The following is a 24,551-nucleotide window of genomic DNA, read 5'->3' as shown; positions in this document are numbered from 1 at the left end:
AATACCTCTCTAGCCTGCAATTTACATTTTAAAAGGCATATAAAACTCTTTTCCATAGAGTTTATACCAATTTATTTTCTACAAAGTGTACCACATTTCCTTCTTCAACATATCCAATGTTATCCTACTCTTTTCATTTGCAGAGATTTGAGATCATAGCTTATTTTGATTTTGATATTCATTTATTTACCTAATAATTTTTGGTGAGTAATTTCTCCTTGCAGGGTAAAGACCATAGCTGCTGTGTGTGCTCAAGGCTTATTCCTGGCTCTATATATATTCAAGGACCTTTCCTGACATGGTTTTGAGAGCCACATGTTGTGTCAGGGGTCAAATTCAGATTGGCTGTGTGCCTTATCTGCTTTACTAATTCCCCAGTCGCCTCTGATGGTGAGATTTGTTTTCATATGCCTGTGGGCCATATGTATGACTTCTTTGGAGAAGATGACATTATTTTTAAATTGGGTAATTTCACATTAAAATGTATTAGGGATTGTCTTTAAAAGTAGAAATTTCAAACATTGGACCTACATTCCCTTGTGGCAATAATCTGATGAAATTGATATACCAGATTCCTTTACAAGAAACTTTCACTACTGCACACATTCAATTATTTCTCTAGTCCTTAGAAATATTTGAATTTATAACCTTCAGGATAAGATTTTAATTTTGATGTTTAAAATAAAAACAATATAAAATTTATCTGTTGATATTTTAAAAATAAATATATATTATTACAGCTTTGAATATATTAAAACTGCTTTGAAACTGCATAGTTAAAAAGATATGAAATCCTAAGATTCCTACAGGGATCTTATTGTTTTGACATAACAATACTTGAATTCAGTGACTTTTTAAAAAAAATATATAAGGACCTGAGAGATGGCTCTAGTGCTAGAGCACATGTTTTGCATGCAGGAGCCTTAGGCTCAATATCTAGCACTATGTGATTACAAACACCATTCAGGGAATAGCATCCAGGAACTACCTAGTGTTAACCCAAAGCAAAACAAACAAAATAAAATTGTTTTACAACCCTGTGACATTATATAAAATAGAGAATTCATATAATCAGTCTTGTCCTGCTATGGTATTTACTAGTCTAGGCTTTGGGTTGCATTTTTTATTTTGTTGCCATTTTGTTTGGAGTCCTGGCAATGCTCAGCCTCAGGGACTAGTTCTAGCTTTGATTCCAGGTAGTGCTAGGAGGATCATATGTGATGCCAGGGATAGACCCAGATACTGAACCTAATTTTGTCAGAAGATGCATAAATCAGGAGTAAATCACTTAATGCTCTGAACTCTAAATTTTTTCTCTGCAAATAAGTGCACTTATAGTACATTACCTCAAAAGCTAACCTTTACAACTAAAAAAAGTATATATTTAGAATTTCTAAAATAACCCATGAAGGCACTAAATTATTTCCCTTGATATGGTTTCTAAAGACAAAAGCTAGAACAGGATGAATCACCAGGAGTGATTCCTGAGCATAGAAACAGGAGTAAGTTTGAGTACTGTCAGGTATGCCATACCCCAAAAAAGAGACATGAAAATAACTCCAAACTGTCTTTTATAGCTATATAACATGACTCACAAAATGTTAAGTTGAATAAATCTGTAATAACTACAGTGGTGAGAGAATGGATAATCAGAGAAACCTATGGTTAAAAATACCCCAGTTCTATGACTGACAATATAATCATGGTTCAGTCCTCAATTCTTTGAAAATGTTTTTATTTTTTGGAAAAAAAGAAAATAATCACTTCATAGACTTTTAGAAGTTTTCTATAAGCCAGGAAATAATATGCAGATTTTAGTTATTAGTAATCCAGCTATTATGTTAACAGCAGAAACAGTAAGACCTAAAGTTGAATCCTAGTACAGCATCTCTCCCTTTCCAATGATACCGTGTTCTCCTGTAATCTCTCTTTAAATAAAATTAATATAGAAAACAGACCACTTTGAAACATATCTTTGTTTTGGAATTGTACTGCTTCTATGTTAATTTGGTCTCAATCATATGTAAGATTTTAAAAGAATGATGTCGGTGAATAAACAGTACTTGAACCTACAGTAAATTCACTTAGTTTAGTAATGATAAAGTACCTACATTGAATAAACATAACAAAATCAGGATAAATAGTATCTGTAGTAAATAAGGTGAGCATATTTTCGACACTTTTTTTTGGATTACACTCATCAAATCTCGGGGTTACTAATGGCCTGCACTCAGGAATCATTCTAGCGATGCTCAGAGGATGGTATGTGGTACTAGGGATCAAATCCAAGTCAGCCACATACAAGACAAGTGCCTTACTGCTTTACTATCTCTTGGGCACATACTTTCCACATCTTTAATTAAGTCATTATTTGATCTTATTTGAAAAACTATTTGATATTTCATTTAAATACAAAGGAACACAATATGTCACAGAAGTCCTAAATGAAACATTTAAAAATTCCCTAGATTTTGAAACTCCACAAAAATCTTGTCTATCTCAAATAACAAGTACTTACAATGCAAGTGTCACACAAAGGATCAAAGGACCCCATAAATCCCCTAGAAGGCAAGAAAACAGAGAACTCTTAAGAAACAAACATGAAGTATTATCTATCTTTTTTCCAATATCTGCCTCTTCCATTCTTGGGATTCAGACATCAAAAATGCTGTCTGCCCAAAACAATCTGCCTCTATTTGCCCTCCCTGGCTCCCAATTCTAAATGCCCTTTATTCATTTATTTTCTAAATGTCAGCAATTTCATACTCCACGAAACATTCCTTTCCCAGCTATTAAGTCACTTATAACATACACAGTTATAGTCAAGACAGTCAGAAGTTGTAGGGGTCTCACTCACTAGTTATCCTCTGAAAGAAGATAACAGTCAAATCAACTCACCAGTCTGAGGCTCCAAGGCATATACAATCAAAATCTTTACCAAATATATGATATGATGTTGGTGATGGTAATTACATTCTCAAGTTCACAGATTATGGATATATGACCAGAACATAGGTCTTATGTTCCTAGTCCCATTTCCTTCTCCTTAGCACATGGGTTCCCTTTTACAAGTAGTATATTGAAATAGAATGGAATGGCTGTTCTTTATTGAAATAGGGGACACAATCAGGAATAATAAGAGGCCCTAGGATAGGGACAACAGGGCTACATCCAATGGTTCTCAAGTGGACATGTGATACCAAAAATTAAATTAAGGATATTGTCAAAACTGCTGGGCTGAGCATGGCTGGGTATAGCTCCTACAGAAATTGATACTTGGTGCTCCTGTAAGTTGTTTTATAATTCACTTTCCAATTTTGAGAATGTAAAAATAAAAATTTTGTATATTGAACTTGTATCATGTACCTTGAAATACGCATTCTAATAGATTATAGAGTTTGAATTTTTATAAAATCCTGAACTATGAAAATAAATTTCGTATTTTCCTTAAAAAAACTAAGGATCTTACAAATGCATATGGTCTACCACTTGAACTATTCTCCACACCATGAAACTTCTGTTTTTAAGATGAAAAATAGTTTAATACTGGCATTTTCATAACTTGGGCAATTTAAAACATAAAAACATTTCCAAAATTACAAAAAATTTTTCATGTAAGCACAGTAGTTTTTAGTGAATATGTAAATAATTCAATAACAACATTGAACATGATTCCTCAACTAACACAAAATAGGAATGTATACCTTCTATTTTGTTTGTTTTGTTTTGGAGTCAAACCATACTGTTCTCAGGAAATATTCCTGGCTCTTTACTCAGGGACTATTCCTGGCAGGCTCAGGTGATTATATGGGTGCTGGGTACAAAACCCAGGTCAGCTGCATGCAAGGAAAGCACCTTACTATACTCCAACTCCAATCAGCATTTATTTTAAACCCATATGTATATAACATTACTTAATATAGGTATGCATATTCACACAATTACAATTTCCTTTTATTGGAGGGGTCACACCCAGCAGTGCTCATGGTAATCCTGGCTCTGAGCTCAGAGATCACTACTGTCAGGCTCAGGGGACCATATGGGGTGATGGACTGAACTCAGGTTGGCTGTATGCAAGGCAAGCACCTTGCCTATTGTATTATAGTTCCGGCGTACATTTTCAATTAATTGTGAACTACTGAAATGTTTTAAATCAATGTTAAAACTCCTAACCATACCACATTAATCAAGTTACTGTTGATGTCATTTATATTTGAATACAACTTTTCATTTGTTAGGTTAGAAAAAAATAAAAAAAATCAATATGCTGGCTTTTTCAAATGTCCTAGTCCTTCTAATACAAAATATATGTGCAACAGTGCTTTTAAAATATTTTCTTTTTGTTAAAATATATAACAAAATTTACCTCTTTGGTGTATAGACATTGAGCATGTTCATTTTGTAGTCATTGCCATATCTATCTTCAGAATTTTTTCAAGTAAAACTTCAATTCATTTAGCAATAACTCCATACTCTCTACTCAGGCTTCATAACTACCAATTATTTTACTTTTATGTTTTTTAACAATTTCAGTACTCTAAATAAAATAATATATACTCTTTCATGTCTTGCTCTTTTCCCCTCAATATAATGTCTTCAAGATTTTTCCTTATAGATGGCAGAAAGTCATTCCCCCTCTGTTGGCATTTTTGGGACATACCTGGTGGTGATCTGGGGTTATTCCTCGTCCTACACTTAGGGTTTATTCTAGGTGGTACTAAGGAGACAATAGGTATCAACCATGTATCAAACTTGGGTTGGCCGCGTGCAAGACATGCAATTTACTTACTGCACTATCACTCCAACACCAAAACCATTCCTTTTTTTGTCATTACATTTTTTAAGCATCTGACATACTCATGTTACTTTCATTATTTAAAACTGATAATTGAATCAAGAGTTACTTATATGCCAAAGCATTATCCTTAGTTCTATTAAGTGAAAAAATATTATACTTCATTTTTAAGATTTTTATCTCAACCATTCTAAGCTGTTATATTTTAGTTGGAATATAAAATAGTATGTGTTGATGAATAACAGTTACAAATTCTATGTAATATGAATAACAGTTGTTCTTGACTTTTGAAAAGATACTGGGCAACAATAACTTTGAAGCACAAGAGTGTCTCAATGTTACAAGCTTTTATCTATCATCTTCTAAAGAGTAGACTTAAATCTGCAATTGAGAAACTCTTCAAACCCACCTTTGTTTCTTATTTTTTGTTGTTTCACCTTTGTTTCTATTCTTTCTCCCTTGTTCTCTGAGACAAACATTTTTCCCTGTCAGATATATGCTAAGGGGTGAATATTTATAACCTCATTTAGAGTGTCCTTGAACATTTAGAGGTTGCCATTAACCTTCCAAATGCTTCTTACACACATGGAATATTTAACCATTTGTTTAAAATATATGTAAAATGACTTTGAAGAATTAATTTTGAATTTTCAAATAAAAACGAGTTTAATGAGGTGACTTGGGTAAAATGAACAATAAGCCTTATTCATGAATACTGACTATACAAGAAGTGATATTCAAATATTATGTTGTGACTAAAATATTATTTAGAGGTATTTATTTAACATGATATGTTTCAGAAGTTAGATAAAACTTTTCAAGGGCTCTCTAACCTTAAAAAATTAGCTCCTGGTTAACTCAAACATACCCGAATTTCTTTTTAAGACAGAGTAAGATTTCATTCATATAACACATTTTAAATCTAGCAAACAATGGACATTTGAATTGTTTATTTCTTTTGGTTATTGTGAATTCTAAGCCAAAAGATGGGTCTGTCCCCTTAAGGGTTAAGAAATCAGTTAGGAGGAGCCCCTTGTAACAGCCATTTGTTGTTAGCTTGGTGGCAGTTAGCCTTGGGCTGAGTTCCTGGGGGTGGGGGCGGCCTCTGTCAGACTGCTCCCGGTGGATGGTTGCTGCTGAACTATTGGAGAAACTAGTATATTCTCTGCTTCTGTTCCTTTTGTTGCCTTTCCTACTGTTCCCTTTACTCTGGTCCTCTCCCTGGCTGACTCATGCCCTGGTCCCAACATTAGCCCCCTCTCTCCTTTTCTGGGCCTAGGGAGTTGGCTATATGGCCTCTGGCCTCCCTACTTTGCCTCTCCCTCAAATAAATCCAGTACCTAAACCTCTCGTGTTGGAGTTTTGTTTGGCCCTGGCAGTTGGAAGCAGGGAAAAAACAGTGAGTAATGATCCTCTGGATATTCCAAATCCTGATCCTGTGGATCAAAGCCATAATCCCTTCATGGATCAAGGCCTAAGCATTTCATTCCAGTTGTGTATATATAATCCCTGTTTGATTCCTGGATCTTAAACAAAAACATATATCCTATTATTTTAAAGATATTTTTTGTTTTTGGTTTGTTTTTTTACATTACTGGGGATAATAACTTGTTTAAATATCTACTTACAAATTATGTTAAAGAGAAACAAAAGTATTACCCCCTCAGTCCCTCTCAGGCCCACCCCCAGTAGGGGAAACCAGACCAAATATGATTATAAATAACCTCTCATTCCCTCCTGAGCTTACGTCTAAAAAAAGAGATCTCCTCTTGCAGAACCAAGGTCAAATATTACAGAGTTTGTTACTCCCACTCTTCCAATACAGGAGAATTCCATCAAACAAATGCAACAGAGGGAAGAGTTGCATATCCAGTAGAAACTCAGGTCTGATCTCAAACCAAACCTAGGGCAGATAATACTGTGAATACTACTGGCGGTAGGCCAGAGAGACCTATATCTCTCAGCCATGACTCAAACTCCAGTACCTCAATGAGCAAATTTATATATATATATTAATACTTAGAATCTGAAAATTCACTTATGCATAGGATAAGGTTAGAGCCCAGAAGATAAAGGGCTCGTGAGCTTCCATCATACCAAGGGCTGAAAATAAATTATCGTGGCAATTTCAAAAAGGCTCATGTTGCTTATGGACCTATTTCTCCATGTTGTAAATAATATCTGTCTGTAGAAGGATGTGTTTGGACCCCCCCCCCAAGATTTTCAAAGAGTGGCTAAAGTATGTCTGAGCCCTTCCTAGTACTTACAATGGTAAATGTGTTATACTGAGGAGGCAAGGCCAAACTGTACAACCTAGGTCCATCTGGCAGGATACTGTCTGGGACCAATTCACTGATAACATACTGTTTGGAAAGATACAATTTGAAAAGACCAAAAAGCAAACTACCCTGACACGTACCATTTTGTTTTTTATTTATTTATTTTTTTTTTTGGTTTTTGGGCCACACCCGGCGGTGCTCAGGGGTTACTCCTGGCTGTCTGCTCAGAAATAGCTCCTGGCAGGCACAGGGGACCATATGGGACACCGGGATTCCAACCAACCACCTTTGGTCCTGGATCGGCTGCTTGCAAGGCAAACACCGCTGTGCTATCTCTCTGGGCCCAACTCGTACCATTTTAACATGCATGAGAGATAGCATTGGGCATATGGGACATAATTGATGCTGATGCAGAATTTAAGAGAAGCTACACAAAAATTTTCCAGGGGTAACAGACAACTGAAAGGCTTTCAAAAATGTCAATAAAGACTAGCAAAAAATTATGCTAAATCAGAAAGAGAGAAGATGTTATAGTCTACCTGAAAGTGTGCCAGAACTTAGATTTCATCTCATATCAGGCACATGTAAACGTCCATAAGACTTACACAGTGCAGCAGCAGGCTAGAGGACCAGACAATCTGCACAGAGAATATAGAGTCCCACCTTCCCATGTATTTTTGAGGCCACCACCTTGTCCAAAATATGGCAGTGGAAACCACTAGGCAAGAGACTCACTCCCTACAGGTTTGGACAAATGGAAGGGGAGGAGAACCCCAGACCTCCCAAAACCCACAAATTTGGCCACTATCAAAAGGAATATAGGACCCTCCGTGGCCCCACCGTCTGGAGACTAGCACCCAGACCTTGTCCATAAAGCAGTAGAGATAACTGGACAAGAGACTGTCACAACAACCAGCAAGTACTAGAAAACTGGGCAGATGACCAACCCCAGGCTTCACAAAATCTGGGGCCCCAAATTATGCAGGTGTACAGTCAATACGTTCACTGCAACCCACCACCACCAGAAGTGTTGCTTTACCCCTGATACCACCACAATAACATCAGCTCAATGTCCATACAAAATGAAATAGGTAATAAAGGAAACAATACCACCAGGTACTGTAGACCTACTCTTAGGAAGAAGCAGTTTAACAATCAAAGAAATTAATATATGTGTAGGAATAATATATTCCGATTACATAGGAGAGATAATAATTGTAATGACTACCAACACTATGGACTTTTAAGAAAGGAGAGTGAATTGCCCAACTCTCACTTATTCCATTTATTATGCCTAGCCACTCCAATTGCCCAAGAATTGGAAGCTTTGGTAGCACTAACGCCCTAGCAACGTCTGTGGATCCTCTACTGGCCTTTAGCTACAATCTCACAAACAACATAAACCCACTAAACCTCTAGTCTAGAGTTACATGGAAAAGAATTTAAAGGAATGATTGATACAGATGACAATGTTTCTATTATCTCTTCTTGATACTCTTGATATCTCTTCTTGATATCATAATTGGGCCCCTCATGATACCTTTTGTCTCGCACGGAATAGGCACCATGTCTTATGTCCAACAGAGTGATAGACAGCTGAAAAAGAATTGAGCCTGAAGGTAATGTTGCCCCATTTCAACCATATGTAGCTCCAATGCCCCTGAAATTTCCATTGCAACTTGATGAGTCTACTGATATCAGTGGACATGCTCAACTCTTGGCCAATGTGTGTTTTGTAGATAGTGATGCAATTAGAGAAAACATTTTTTGCAAGGCATTGCCAGAAATAAACAACAGGAGAATAATTTTTTCAGATCATATCAGTATTATACATGTATAAGTACAGTACATGTATTTACATGTGTGTCTTTCTTTGTGTTCAGCCAAACAGGCCCAGGTTTTTCACTGAGTAAGTGAATAGAAATATGAACAATTATAAAATACTTTATTATTTTATAATAAAGTAATTATAAAATAATTTATTTGTGTTTGTTTCATATTCAAGAGAATTACTTTATATATATTCAATATAGGCACAAGTTAAATTTTTAAACACTTTTTTCTTTTTTTTTCATGAAAAAAAGTGTGCCTCTGCACAAAAACGGTTGAAGCATGATTACAAACATGATTGAAGTTGGGGTTCAGTCATAAAAAGAACATCCCCCTTAACCAGTGCAACATTCACACCACCAATGCCTCCAATTTCAAACCTCCCCCCCACCCCTGCCTGTATTAAGAGACAGGCGTTTACTTTTCTCACTCATTACATGATCACGATAGTTGTTAGTGTAGTTATATCTCTAACTGCATTCGCCACTCTCTGTGGTGAGCTTCATATCATCAGCTGGTACTTCCAGCCCTCATCTCTATTGTCTATGGGCATTATTAAAATAATGTCTTTTATTTTTCTTAAAACCCATAAATGAGTGAGACTATTCTGTGTTTATCTCTCTCCCTCTGATTTATTTAACTCAGCATAATAGTTTCTATGACCATCCATGTTTAGGAAAATTTCATAACTTCATCTCTCCCGACAGCTGCATAATATTCAATTGTCTATGTACCACAGTTTCTTTAACCATTCATCTGTTGAAGGGAATCTAGGTTGTTTCCAGAGTCTGACTATTGTAAATAGTGCTGCAATGAATATAAATGTGGGGAAGGCATTTTTTGTATTGTGTCTCTGTGTTCCTAGGGTATATCTCTAGGAGTGGTATAGCTAGATCATATGGGATCTCAATTTCCAATTTGTTTTGAGGAATACCCATATTGTTTACCATAAAGACATTTCCACCAGCAGCGAATGAGAGTTCTTTTCTCTCTACATCCCCGCCAGCACTGATTGGTCTTGTATTTTGTCATGTGTGCCAGTCTCTGTGGCATGAGATCATAACTCATTGTGGTTTTGATTTGCATCTCCCTGAAGATTAGTGCTGTGGAGCATTTTTTTAATTTTGATCATATTGGCTTACATATCTTTCACAGTAATATTTAGGTCCATATTAACATTGAATCAGGGGGATTCCCATCACCAAATTTGTCCTCCCTCCACCCCCATTCCCAACTTGTATCCCATATCCCCTACCCTCACCCCCTGGGCTGCTCGAATAAGTGGTCCCCTCTGTGTATAGCTTACTACTTAGTGATCATATATCTGTTTGGTCCTGGTACTCTTCCTTATTTCCCCCTCTATTTGAGAGGTGAAACTAGATAGTTCAAGTTATGTAGTTTTGTTTGAAGAAAAAAAAGCAATAAAATGGGGTAAAAATCAAATAAGCCAAAAATGAGTGGAGTCCTTCTAGAGACTCTCAACCTCAGTTTGAGAGAGGAAAGGAAAAAAGAAATTGAAACAGATGTGGAGCATTTTTATGTGCCTTTTGGCTAATTGTATTTCTTCTATGAGAAATTGTCTGTTCATTTCTTCTCCCCATTTTGATGGGGTTAGATTTTTTTTCTTGTTAAGTTCTGTCAGTACCTTGTATATCTTAGATATTACCTCCTTATCTGATGGGTAGTGGGTGAATAATTTCTTGCACTCTGGGTGACTTTTATATCCTAGTCACTATTTTCTTTGAGGTGCAGAAGCTTCTCAGCTTAATATAGTCCCATCTGTTTATTTCTCCTTCCATTTTTTTTTAGGGGGGAGTGCTTGAAGATGCCTCTAGTTTCAATGTCATGGAGTGTTTTACCTATGTGTTGTTCTATATACCTTATGGTTTCGAGTCTGAATATCAAGGTCTTTATTCCATTTGGATTTGACCTTTGTGCCTGGTGTTAGATGAAAGTCTGAGTTCACTTTTTTTGCATGTGGCTGACCAGTTGTCCCAACTTGTTAAAGAGGCTTTCCTTGTTACACTTTGCATTTCTTGTCCCTTTATCAAAGAATAATTGATTGTATGTCTGGGGAGCATTCTCTGTATATCAAGTCTATTCCATTTGATCTGAGTGTCTATGTTTATTCCAATCTCATGTTATTTTAATGACTATAGTTTTGTAATACAATTTAAGTTGGGGAAAGTGCTGCCTCCCATATTTCCTTTACCCAAGGGTTGCTCTAACTATTCCTGGATATTTATTGTTCCAAATGAATTTTAGGAGTGTTTGATACACGTCTTTGAAGTATGTTATGAATATTCTTAGAGGCATTGCATTAAATCTGTGCGATGCTTTGGTAAATGTTGTCTTTAATGATGTTAATCCTCCCAATCCATGAGAAGGGTATGTGTTTCCATTTTCATGTGTCCTCTTATTTCTTGAAGCATTGTTTTGTATTTTTCTTTGTATAGGTTATTCACCTCTTTAGTTGATTTCAAGATATTTAAGTTTGTGTGACACTAATATAAATGAGATTTTTAACGTCCATTTCTTCTCTATCATGTATAAGCAGGCTATTGATTTTTGCATGTTAATTTTGTAGCCTGCTACTTTGCTATATGAATCTATTGTTTCTAGAAGCTTTTTAGTAGTCTTTAGGGTTTTCTAAATATAGTATCATATCATCTGCAAAAAGTGAGAGCTTGACTTCTTCCTTTTTCTATTTGGATGAGCTTGTTATCATTTTATTGCCTATTTGCTATGGTAAGAACTTCCAGGACTATGTTTAATAGAAGTGGTGAGAGAGGGCAGCCTTGTTTTGTACCAGATTTCAATTAAAGATCATTTTATTATTTTCCTATTTACATATACCACAAATGCTTTGCATTTTCCAGTCCTTCTTTAAATCATGAGGCATTTATGCACAGGTTTCATTGGACTCTTTTATCACAAGGAATGACCAATCACCTACTATATGTCAATATTTTGTTGATACGGCGCTAAGTTCTTCTAGTTCAAGAATTCCTCACAGCTATATTATCCAATACATGGACAATATTCTGATAGAATCTTCCAAAAAGAGTGAGCTTCAAAGTTTATACGAGGGTATAATGACATGTTTATTAACAGCTGGATTACAAGTTGCAACAGAGAAAATTCAGATGCTGTCCATTATGAATATATGGATTATGATTGAGAGCACTACAGTATTTACTCAGAAAATATCCATCTACCAGAAATACCTTCAAAACTCCCAATGATTTTCAGAAACTGCATGGGAGACATTAATTGGGTCTACCCCACTCTTGGTATTTCTAACTCAGAATTTAGCAACTTGTTCCTCACTCTAGAAGAAGACTTTGCCCTGGATACTACAAGACAATTATCTCCAAAGTATCAGAATGAGGCTTTTCTGCTTTCCTGTGTGAGGCAGGCAAGAAGACTACAGTGAACATAATCTCTTCATGGTCCAGCAGAGGGTAAGCTGTCCCTACCCAATAAGGGTGGAAGCTGATTCTTACCATGTGTTTGGGCAAAAGGGAGCCATTAAAAATGGCAATTGCCTCGCTCTCTGCCTGCAATGTATCAGAATGAATTAGAGTTCTTTACAGACCACCTCCATAAGTCCTCTCATTGTCTGCTCCTGAATAAAGGGTATGGGTATTACTTTCTGCAATACCTCAATCACCAACTGTGGCAATTGTTTAATTATCAGGTCCATTAGAATGGATTTATTTACAAAATACACAACCTCAAAAGCCTCCACTGCTTTTACTTGTGCAGTGAGTTGAAGATAAAATAAGTTTGGCGATCTATGGCCTAGCTAAATTTGATAACTTTTGAGTTCAGCAGACTGAAACCAGCTAGAGTGTAGCCACCAGGAGCAGTGGCCAGAGATTGGATCAACCTCTGGGTAAGGGTACATGAACCAGTATCAGCTGCCTGTAGGTTATGGGTAGAGTTTGGGGTAAAATTCCACAGTTTGTATTCATTGGAGTGAGACCAGCAATAAATAACACACAAGAGCTGTGGACATGGTTGGATTAAACTCCATTTCCCTCCACAGCTACTCATTTCTTCTAGTCAAGTTGTACCACAACACTATAAGAGTACTGTACATCAAAGTTTAATACGGGAAGACTACACAGAACCTCACCACACTGTAACTGAAGAATCTAGTTCTGAAGAAGCAACCAACACCTGCCACATATATAACATTTCTTTTCAGGACTTATAATAGAAATATTACAAATGTTGAACTAACTTAGAGAAACAATAGAACAGACATCCAAGAAGACACAAAGTATGACAAAGACACAAAGAATAAAACTTAGAAAACCTCAAATGGGGGACCGGAGAGATAGCACAGTGGCGTTTGCCTTGCAAGCAGCCGATCCAGGACCAAAGGTGGTTGGTTCGAATCCTGGTGTCCCATATGGTCCCCCGCGCCTGCCAGGAGCTATTTCTGAGCAGACAGCCAGGTGTAACCCCTGAGCACCGCCGGGTGTGGCCCAAAAACCAAAAAAAAAAAAAAAAAGAAAACCTCAAATGGAAAAACCAGAGCTGAAAAACCTGCTTGGTAAAGTGAAAACCTCACTGGAAAGCCTCATGAGCAGAATAACAGCTGCTGAGGACAGAATCAGTGATATACAAGATGAGCTGCAAAACCTCCCTAGAACAGAAGAGGCTGGAAAAAATCCTCAAAAAAGTGAACAGACTACAATAGAACTCTGGTATAAACTCAATAGATATAACATAAAAATCACTGGGGTCTCAAAGACCCTGAAACAAAACCCTGATAAAGAATCTATAGTAAAGGACATCATTACTGAAAAGTTCCCAGAAGTAAAGAGTGTACATAACTGTATTCTTTATGCTCTAAGAGTACCAGCTAAAAGAGATCCCCAAAAAGCACCCCAAGGTACATAACAGTCACAATGATGAAAACCACAGATTGGGATAAAAATTTAAAAAGAGCACAAATAAAAAAGGCAATTATATTACAAAGTGGTATCCTTAAAACTTACAACAGATTTATCAAAGGTAACTCTCAAGGTCTAAAGACAGTAGTGGGATAGAGTGACAAAATTCAATGAAATAAAAGCTTTGTCGAGGATATTTCAAACAGCTAGACATGCATTCAGGTTTGAAGAAAGGATAAACAGTTTCACAGATAAAAAAAACAGTTCAGAAACATTACAGACTAAAAACCAACCTTAAAAGGAGAGCTGAAGGGTCTATTCCAAGCCAAATCAAAACAACAATTAGGTATCATCTCACAGCACAGAGAATGCCACACATCACAAAGAACCAGTGCCAGTGTGGATGTGCAGAGTAAGGGACTCCCTTCACTGCTGGTGGGCATTCCATCTAGTCTATTCTTTTTGGAAAAAATACGAATATTCCCTTAAAAACTGGAGAGGCCAAAGTGATAGCACAGTGGTAGGGTGTTTGCCTTGAATGCAGCTGACCCAGGACAGACATGGGTTTGATCCTTGGCAACCCATATAGTCCTCAGAGCCAGGAGCAATTTCTAAGTGCAGAACCAGAATTAACCCCTGAGCACTGCTGGTTGTGGCCCATAAAACAAACAAACAAACAAACAAAACCTGGATATTAAACTTCTTTATGATCCAGAAATACCATGAATGAGGATATACCCTAGGAACACAAAAACATAATACAAAAATGATCTCTGCACTCTTAGGTTCATCTCAGCACTATTTACAATAGCTAGAATCTGGAAGCAACCTAGGTGCCTGACAATGATGACTGGCTAAAGAAACTGAGATATATCTATACAATGAAATATTATGAAGACCTTAGAAAAAACATAAATTTTGCTGATATAGGGATGGACTTGGAGATTGTTATGCTGAGCAAAATGAGTCAGAGAGGGATAAACAGAATAATCTCAGTCATCAATTGAATATAAGGAAAATAAAAGGTATTGTGGGAATGATACCAAGAGACAATAGAGATGTAAGTCAGGAGAACCATTGGGGTAGTTAGTCACATAATGTGAAGAGTGTTTTACCCTTTGAAATCTCTTTAATAATTTGCTCCTCCTATTTCCAATGTCCCTATATATATATATGTGTGTGTGTGTGTGTGTGTGTGTGTGTGTGTGTGTGTGTGTCCCATATATATATATTCCTCTGGGAAAGGTGGAATTCTTAGCTCACCCTGACCACAAGATTGTGTACTAATTTATAATTCCCAACAAGATAAATTTACATTTTAACTTATTTACTCCCCGACATGTCAAGCCCATACAATATAGTAGCTCAGCCGATATAGTTGTCCTTTATCTAGAATCATCACTGATTCCATAAACACTCACAATCCTATAGTTTAAGATTTACTTCAACAACTACAAGCAATTTTAGTATATCTGCTGCCAAAGCAAGCACAACTACAACCGATTTTAAGAAAGGGCTCTGAGAAAGGTAAGGTGCCTGCCTTGCCTGCGCTAACCTTGGACGGACCGCGGTTCGATCCCCCGGTGTCCCATATGGTCCCCCAAGCCAGGAGCAACTTCTGAGCACATAGCCAGGAGTAACCCCTGAGCGTTACTGGGTGTGGCCCAAAAACCAAAAAAAAAAAGGCTCTGAACCTTTTTTCATCAATCATATAAGATCTCATTCTGGTCTCCCTGGTCCAATGGAGTTAGGAAACAAATCAGCTGACCACTTAGCAAAATCATTATTTAAGTCACCTGTAGAATAACATAATACTCTACACATACTCATTGCCTTTATGTACACTATCACATCATACATGACAGGCCATACAATAGTCCATACTTTCTGTCTGTACTCCTTTGAATTGAACCCCTAATGTGGCCAGAGGTATCCTCTGAGATCTGCGGATAAATGACTTAGACAAATGGATATAACTCATGTTAACTTCTTCCCAGCAATCCATTTCTACATATATTTCTTGATACTTATTCTCATTTTATAGTGGCTATCCCTATGATTTCTATAAAAGCTAAAGCCATTTGTTCCTTTACAATGCTTTTTCTGTCATGAGTATTCCCAATATCACCAAAACTGATAATGGTCCAGCCTATATTAGTAAAACTTTTCAACCACTTTGAAATAATTAGCAAGTCAAGAATATTACTGATATCCTCAAGGACAAGCCATTGTTGAACAAGCACATAGGACTCTCAAAACTCAATTATTGGGGCCAGAGCAATAGCACAGTGGTAGGGTGTTTGCCTTGCATTTGGCTGACTCAGGACAGACCTGGGTTCGATCCCCAGTGTCCCATGTGGTCCCCCAAGCCAGAAGAAATTTCTGAGCACATAGCCAAGAGTAACCCCTGAATGACCCAACCCCCCCAAAAAAAACCCTTCAATTATTTAAAAACAGAAAAGTTGACATGCCTCCACTTGATTTCCTTTATGTAATAATTTTTTTCTTTACATTTTTAAAATCTGCAACAAGGAGAACCCCATACAGCTGCTGAAAAACACTTTCAAGATATACAGGCTCAGAATATAATTAGTTCACCTGTATGGGTAAAAATTGATCAAGCTTGGGTAGCAGGTAACTTAATCATTCAAAGGAAAGGCTATACTTATATTTCTACAGAGAATAGCTCCAAAAAGTAACTATGGGTTCCTTATGCCTCATCAGTTGTTAACATCTCAGAAACTCAGAAAGGGTTTTAGCTTTTTCAGCACTTTAAGAAACCATCTAAAGTTTTTCACATGGTACTTTTTCACATGAAAGTTTTCAAGCAGGGGCCGGCGTGGTGGTGCTAGAGGTAAGGTGTCTGCATTGCCAGCGCTAGCCTAGGATGGACCGCGGTTTGATCCCCGGCGTCCCAAACCAGGAGCGACTTCTGAGCGCATAGCCAGGAGTAACCCCTGAGCATCACCGGGTGTGGCCCAAAAACCAAAAGTTTTCAAGCAGTTCAGCTGCACTTATATTTTTGTACAGTAACAATATAATTATTTATTATTTATTTTATTTAGGTAGATATCAAAAAGTGAAACTCTAGCAACCCCACAAAACCCTTTGTCAGCAGGAAGCAATCAGATGATTTTGTAGCCCAGTTTCTAAAAGATCAGAGTTTCACTTCTTGAAAGAAGATAATTATCAGTTTAGGGTTTTTTTTTTTTTTTGCATAAGTTTCACCAACCCTCTGCACCTATAAAATTAAGGGGTTTTCTCCTACTTAGTTCCTTGATGTTTCAATTTTTCATTTAGAATTTTTTTCCTTTTTTCTATGTCTCTTTCAAAATGTAGGTAAATTGTTTCTAGTTCTGCTAAATTCAATATGTTGCTATTTTTACTGTTCCTAAATAAAGTTTTTCTTTTTTGTTTCCTTGGCAATGGAGCACCAAACACCCTAGGATAAAAGAATTACTGCTTGCGACCAGTCTACCACCAACTTGAATCAACTTGAAACAGCTTCTCTGAGGAATTATCTGAACCTATAAAGGAGCATCTATCTATCTTCTTCCTGACTGACCTACACTGATAGAAATGTCACCAATCGAAGCCTTCTGATCGGACCTACCTGAAACATAATCAGCAGTGTAGAATAGTACTTGGATACTCTAATTCTTATCCCATAAAACCATTTTTTCAATTTATAGAAAAGAGAAGGGGAGGGGAGAGGGGAGGGAAGGGAGAGGAGGGGACAGGGGAGGGGACGGGGGAGGGGGGAGGGGAGGGGGGAGGGGAAGGGGAAGGGAGGGGGAGGGGAGGGGGGAGGGGGAGGGGAGAAGAGGAGAGGAGAGGGGAGGAGAGGAGAGGGGAGGAGAGGAGAGGGGAGGAGAGGGGAGGGGAGGGGAGGGGGGAGGGGGAGGGGAGGAGAGGGGAGGGGAGGGGAGGGGGGAGGGGAGGGGAGGGGAGGGGAAGGGAGGGGAGGGGAGAAGAGGAGAGGAGAGGGGAGGAGAGAGGAGGAGAGGGGAGGAGAGGGGAGGAGAGGGGAGGGGAGGGGAGGGCAGGAGAGGAGAGGAGAGGAGAGGAGAGGGGAGGAGAGGGGAGGAGAGGGGAGGAGAGGGGAGGAGAGGGGAGGGGAGGGGAGGAGAGGGGAGGAGAGGGGAGGAGAGGAAGGAATCACAGACTCTTATAGCTCCTGGTTAGCCAGAAGAGGGGTCAGTCCCTTTAAAGTTTAATAAATCAGTTAGGAAGGGTCCTATAACTGCTATTTGGAGACTGAAGAAGTGAGGGACTGCCTCTGCCAGGCTGCTCACGGTGGATAGTTGCGGCTGAACTGATAGAAAAACCGTTTGCTTGATTCTCTGTTTTGTTCCCTTTACTACTGCTTTTCCTACTGTTACCTTTCCTCTCGTCCTCTACCTGGCTGACACCTTGCGCTGGTCCCAACATTCACTCTCTCTCCCTCTTAGGCCTAGGGAGTTGGCTGTAAGGCTTCTGGCCTCCCTGCTCTATCCCTCCCTCAATTAAAATCAGTTTCTAAACCTCTCTTGTTAGGGCTTCGTTTGGCCCAAACATGAATATGTTGCTATGAACAAAGGTTTTTTTGTGTGTTTATTTTTGGGCCCACACCCAGCAGTGCTCACGGGTTACTCCTGGCTCTGTGCTCAGAAGTTGCTCCTGGCAGGCTCTGGAAACATATGGGATGTCTTCGATCTAACCTGGGTCCATCCCAGGTCAGCTGTGTGCAAGGCAATTGCCTTACTGCTGTGCTATCAGTCCAACACACCATAAAGAAAGATGTAAAAATGTTTGAGTCCCTGCTTTCCATTCTTTTGATTACATGTCCAGAATGGAACTACTGGATTAATCTCATTCTATATTTTTAAGTGCCCACCAAGCTATTTTTTATAGTACTTACACCACTTTAGTTTTCTATCAGAAATGTACAAGACTTCTAATTTCACCAAAACAGTGGCAAAACTTGTTAATTTTTTTAAAACATTAGTCATCTTAATGGATGTGATGTGTAGATATCCCATTGTGACTATATTTTGCATTGAAATTATTTTTCCTGCCACTGTGCCAAGATTGTAATACTCATTAGTAATCAGCAAACTAACACTGTCTACTCCATGACTCAACCAATATTGCCCTGAACAGTAACAATTGAAAGGTTATTTTCACATCAAAGATAGACGTGGTAGAATGAAAAAAGATCAAAACATAAAATTGATTCTAATACTACCCACATAATCTGAACAAACTACGTAGCATCTCTGAGACTCATTTTCATATCTGGAAAGCAGAACCTGGGAGTTCCAGGTTCAATTCACAGTACTGCATAAAACCCTGAGAATTGTGTTAAATGACCACAGCTCCCAGAATATCCTTAGTATATATCCCTATATGGCCAAAACCAACAAAACAATATGTGAGATGAAAGGCTAAAATAACAGCTACCATTTAGGAATTATCTAATCTACCGTATATACTCAAGTATATTCGACACCCCCCCAATTTTATCCTAAAAACTGGGAAAACTTAGTGACTCAAGTTGAAAATGCCAAGGCTGAAAATGCAGCAGTCACTGGTAAATTCAAAAATAAAAATATATACCCAAAACAATTACAATAATTGAGGAATCTGTAGGTTAAATTTTTTCAATATTTATTGCTAAAAAAAACTGTAAACTAGCAAAAATAATTTTAAAACTTTAAATAAAATGCAGAAATAAAATGCTTAACAGGTAATCAAGCTGAATCACAAAGGTTAAAATCTTTCAAAACTGGATTCCTCATCATCATCATCTGTATATCCAAAGAGCACTTCAGCTGTGAGAGTATCAGCATAGACATTATTGTCATCACTGAATTCGCAGATATAATTATTACTGCGCAGAATATTGTGGGTTAACTGGTTCACTGGCATAGAGTTCAGTTCAGCCACCTACCTCTTCAGCTCAGCCATGACTCGTGGACTGCCCCAAAAGTCCACTTGAAAGCACTGCCTCCTCCAGCAGACAGCAGTAAACGACTGGAGACTACATGCATTTGATTTGGTGCATGCACACCGAATCAAATAACCTGTATGACCCGAGTATAAGCTGAGTTCGATTTTATCTGCATAAATTTTGTGCCAAAAACTTGGCTCATACTCAAGTATATAAGTATCAGTCTCTAATCCTTACCAGTAGGTACATGTTATTTCCTTTTCAACAAAATGTACTTGTCTCAGAAGAGTTAACTGTCCTATCCAAGACTATACAGCTAATAATAGAACCAAGAATCAAAAACAGATTTGCCAATACCAGGAAATACTAATCATATATCAGCTCAAACCACAATGTACAATGTTAAAGATTCTGACACTGCATCTAGTCTACATACAGAATGATGTCATATTTGCTATATATTTAGCATACCTTCATTTTAGCTGAAATACTAGAAAACTGTAAGTTATACTCATGTATAACATCACTGTTCAATTGGAAAATCTTATTCCACTTTTCTGATACTAAGAAAACCAAGAATTCAGATAGGAATATATTAAGCTGAGAAGCTTCTGCACCTCAAAGGAAATAGCACCCAGGATACAAGAGCCACCCACTGAGTAGGAGAAACTATTCACCCAATACCAATCAGATAAGGGGCTTATCTCCAAAATATACAAAGCACTGACAGAACTTTACAAGAAAAAAAATCTAATCCCATCAAAAAATGGGGAGAAGAAATGGACAGACACTTTGACAAAGAAGAAATACAAATAGCCAAAAGACACATGAAAAAATGCTCCACATCACTAATCATCACGGAGATGCAAATCAAAACAACTATGAGGTACCACCTCACACCACAGAGATTGGCACACATCACAAAGAATGAGAATAAGCAGTGTTGGCGGGATGTGGAGAGAAAGGAACTCTTATCCACTGCTGGTGGGAATGCTGTTTAGTTCAACCTTTATGGAAAGCGATACGGAGATTCCTCCAAAAACTGAAAATTGAGCTCCCATACAATCTGGCTATACCACTCCTAGGAACATAAAAATACAATACAAAAATCCCTTCCTTACACCTATATTCATTGCAGAACTATTTACCATAGAAAGACTCTGGAAACAGCCAAGATACCCTTCAACAGACGAATGGCTAAAGAAACTGTGGTACATATACATAATGGAATATTATGCAGCTATCAGGAGAGATGCAGTCATGAAATTTTCCTATACATGGATGTACACGGAATCTATTATGCTGAGTGAAATAAGCCAGAGAAAGAGAGGAAAACGCAGAATGGTCTCACTCATCTATGTGTTTTAAGAAAAATGAAAGACATTCTTGCAATAATAATTTTCAGACACAAAAGAGAGAAGGGTTCACCTCATGAAGCTCACCACAAACAGGGATGAGTTTAGTTAGATAAATAACTACATTTTGAACTATCCTAATAATGAGAATGTATGAGGGAAATAGAAAGCCTTTCTAGAGTACAGGCGGGGGTTGGGTGGGGAGGAGGGGGATTTGGGACATTGGTGATAGGAATGTTGCACTGGTGATGGGTGGTGTTCTTCACATGACTGAAACCCAAACACAATCATATATGTAAGCCAGGTGTTTAAATAAAATATATATGAAAAAGAAAACCAAGAATTCTTGAAAATAAAGAGTAGAGTTCTAACAATTTTAAGAATAAATTCTAAAAAAACATAATTTATTACAATGCTTAATGAATATTATCTATTAGTCTAACTTAACATGTAAACATTTGCCTTCTCCAATAGATCATTAGTTTTTTCATAAAAGTCCATAATGTGTTAAAAGTTTCAGGAATAATTTTGGCACTGTCTCTCAGGTAAGGATTTATGAATACAATAGTTTTAACCCCTAAAATTTCATCGTGTATATTTAGATTCTAAAAAAAATTTATTTACATAATTATTTATAATTTTCATTTTTAAATTATGCATTTTATTACAATATTTTGTTTTATACCATAGTAACAATAAGGTACAGAGAGAAGCATCATATACTCAATAATAAATCACATACTTACAATCTCTCAATAGAGCATTACTTTTCCTTGGGTACAAAACATGCATGAATTTTTTTCCAACAGCTTTGAGATCACGCATCTGAAAGACATAAGCAACTTGTATTGTGATAACTAAGACTGCCAGTTTTCCCCTCAATTGCTAAATTGCCTTTTCTTTCACTTTTATGGGAGCCCTGCACTGAATTATAGAGCTATACTTTCAATTCCATTTCTTCACTATAAAAATAAACCAGACAAGTAGATTATACTATGTCTAGTAAATCTATGGCCAACATTTAATTTTCACCTACATCTCCAAATTCTTTTCTGATTTTTAAAATGCACTAAGAAGGAAATAGAGCTCTCTTACTTAAGTATTTAAAGAAAATAAAATAATAGTCTACGTTAGCTGCTCTGACATGCTGCTCATAAAAACAGGTCATTTAGTTTCTCCGTATTATATTTTTTACAGTATACAAAATAAGTCATTTTCAACATCCCCAATTTAATTGGTATATTAATCCCAGAAATCAAACAAAAAATACATTTGAGGAGGGATACAGTAATACTAATAGAGCCTCATAAAATATAGTTTAAGGCAAATTTGTTCTAAATATTTCATTTAAAATTTTCTTGTCCACTAATAATTATTCTAACATGTTATTCAATGGTTGGTTAACATTCTAGCACATGTACCAACTACCAAGTATGTCCTCTATTGTTCTGTCTCTACTAAAAATATACAATAATTAATATTTGGAAGAGGGGGTTGGGCTCTACCTACCAGTAGAGCTAACTCATGGCTCTACACTCAGGGAGCACTCCTGGTGACCAGGGGAGCACATATGAAGCTGGAGAAAAAACAGAGATTGGCTGTATGCAAGGCAAATGCCTTCGTATGTGCACTATTTCTTCATCCTGAAGAGCATTTTATATAGTAATAAATTTCTGTATTTTTGTTTTTTGGCTTTAGGGTCACACTCAGCATGTGCTCTACTGCTTAAACTGCCTCCCAAGTTTTATTTATGGTTATTAATACTCATTATATATAGCCAAACTTCTTTCCGAAATGGCCATCTTAAGTTATTCTCTGGGGAAAAAAACCTAAACTTCAGTAAATAGACTAAAAACCAGAAAATCAAACAGAATAAATTAAAAAGAACACACTTATCTAGTCCCATGCTACTGAACAGTGTTTTTCTCAACTAGTCTAACTTACAATGGTATTTTGAACAGATTCATTTAACGTGGAGCTGTCAAACTCCCGAATGTGAGATCTCATGGGAATGGTGATGTCGCCTTCCACGGGGATGTCTTGTGAGATGGATATATCTGAAAGGCCTGCAAACTGAAGAGTTAGAAAAAAATTATATCCTCTAATAAACTATAGCAACCCTCAAGAAAAATATCATTTCCTGAAGTGTAGGAAAAACACTTTTATAGGGTCTTCGACAGTTCTTCTTTCCACTTTTTCATTATTTTTAATATTTCAATGAAGATTCTGTAGTTTACAATATGATTAAAAATAAATTGTTGTGGACGTAATTCCAATACCACATCCATCACCTACCTACCAAGGACCTTCATCTCGCAATGACTTCAAGAACCCTCCCTACCAAGGCCTACTCCCTCCAAGGCCAATTTGTTTTTTAGTTTTTGAGTCACATCCGGCAGTGCTCAGGGGTCACTCCTGGCTCTACAATCAGAAATTTCTCCTGGCAGGCTCAGGCAACCATATGGGATGTCAGGATTTTGAATCACCATACTTCTGCATGCAAGGCACATGCCCTACCTCCATGCTATCTCACCGCCCCCAAGGCCAATTTTGTTCATTGCTCAAAAGATCAATTTTTATCAATTCAACAAAGAACTACAGTCATAAGTCTGACAGTTCAGTTAAAAGATGATAGCTGTAAAGCTGGAGAGATAGCACAGTAGTACGGTGTTTGTCTTGCATGCAGCCGAATCAGAAAGGACTGTGGTTCAAATCCCGGCATGCTGTATGATCCCCCATGCCTGCAGGAGTGGTTTCTGAGTGCAGAGCCAGGAATAACCCCTAAGCACTACTGAGTGTGACCCAAAAACAAAAAACAAACAAAAAAAAAGATGATAGTTGACAGGATTATATACATAAATTATAAAATTAGTATTTTAAAGTAATATAACTATATGTTTATCAAAATATATTCCTATAATCAAACAATAACTTATTATATTGTGAAAGATTAAATAAAAATATAGAATAAAGTTTGGATAGATATAGATAATTTAAGAAATAAGAACTACAAAATTCATATGTAACAATAACACATATAGACCCTCACTGCATTGGAGAAGAATGTTTATCCAGTTTTCTGGGGATAGAGAGCCCTATGTTATAGATAGTAGGTCAATTTTTGCTGTTTTTACTTTCAGTACTACTATATTCATCCTAGGATCTGTACAAAACCAAGAACTATAATTACAAAGGACTGACTTTGACAACCAAGACTGAGCAGAATGTCACCTGGCACCATGAAGACCTTGGAGTTTGGTGATGAACACATCTGGAGCCTGAAGTCAGTCTGATGACAATATGATTCAAGGGGGAAGACACCATGTATCTCTTATATAAAGGGAATTTCCATTCTAATTTCCCCAATATTTACTGTGCCTATGCAAAAAAATGAAGAAACAAAAAGAAAACTGCCACATCAGCCCCTCCTTTTTCTTCTCCTTTTTCCTTTTT

At 37.2% G+C, this 24,551-nt stretch overlaps 1 protein-coding gene across 1 annotated transcript in view; it reads right to left on the bottom strand.

Annotated features, from left to right (window-relative positions):
- Positions 1–24,551, bottom strand: part of YIPF6 (Yip1 domain family member 6) — a 68,197-nt gene that overhangs the window by 7,098 nt on the left and 36,548 nt on the right. Inside the window, exons 2-4 of the mRNA XM_049767345.1 lie at positions 23,043–23,171; positions 21,845–21,923; positions 2,519–2,561 (exon numbers count right to left, since the gene is read on the bottom strand). Of these exons, the coding sequence (XP_049623302.1) occupies positions 2,519–2,561; positions 21,845–21,923; positions 23,043–23,171 (251 nt within the window). The remainder of the gene's footprint in view (positions 1–2,518; positions 2,562–21,844; positions 21,924–23,042; positions 23,172–24,551) is intronic.

This window comes from Suncus etruscus, chromosome X (genome assembly GCF_024139225.1).
Source record: "Suncus etruscus isolate mSunEtr1 chromosome X, mSunEtr1.pri.cur, whole genome shotgun sequence".
Classification (NCBI taxonomy): domain Eukaryota; kingdom Metazoa; phylum Chordata; class Mammalia; order Eulipotyphla; family Soricidae; genus Suncus; species Suncus etruscus.
Note: the sequence above shows the minus strand (reverse complement) of the source record. Positions and strands in the feature narration are given on the sequence as shown.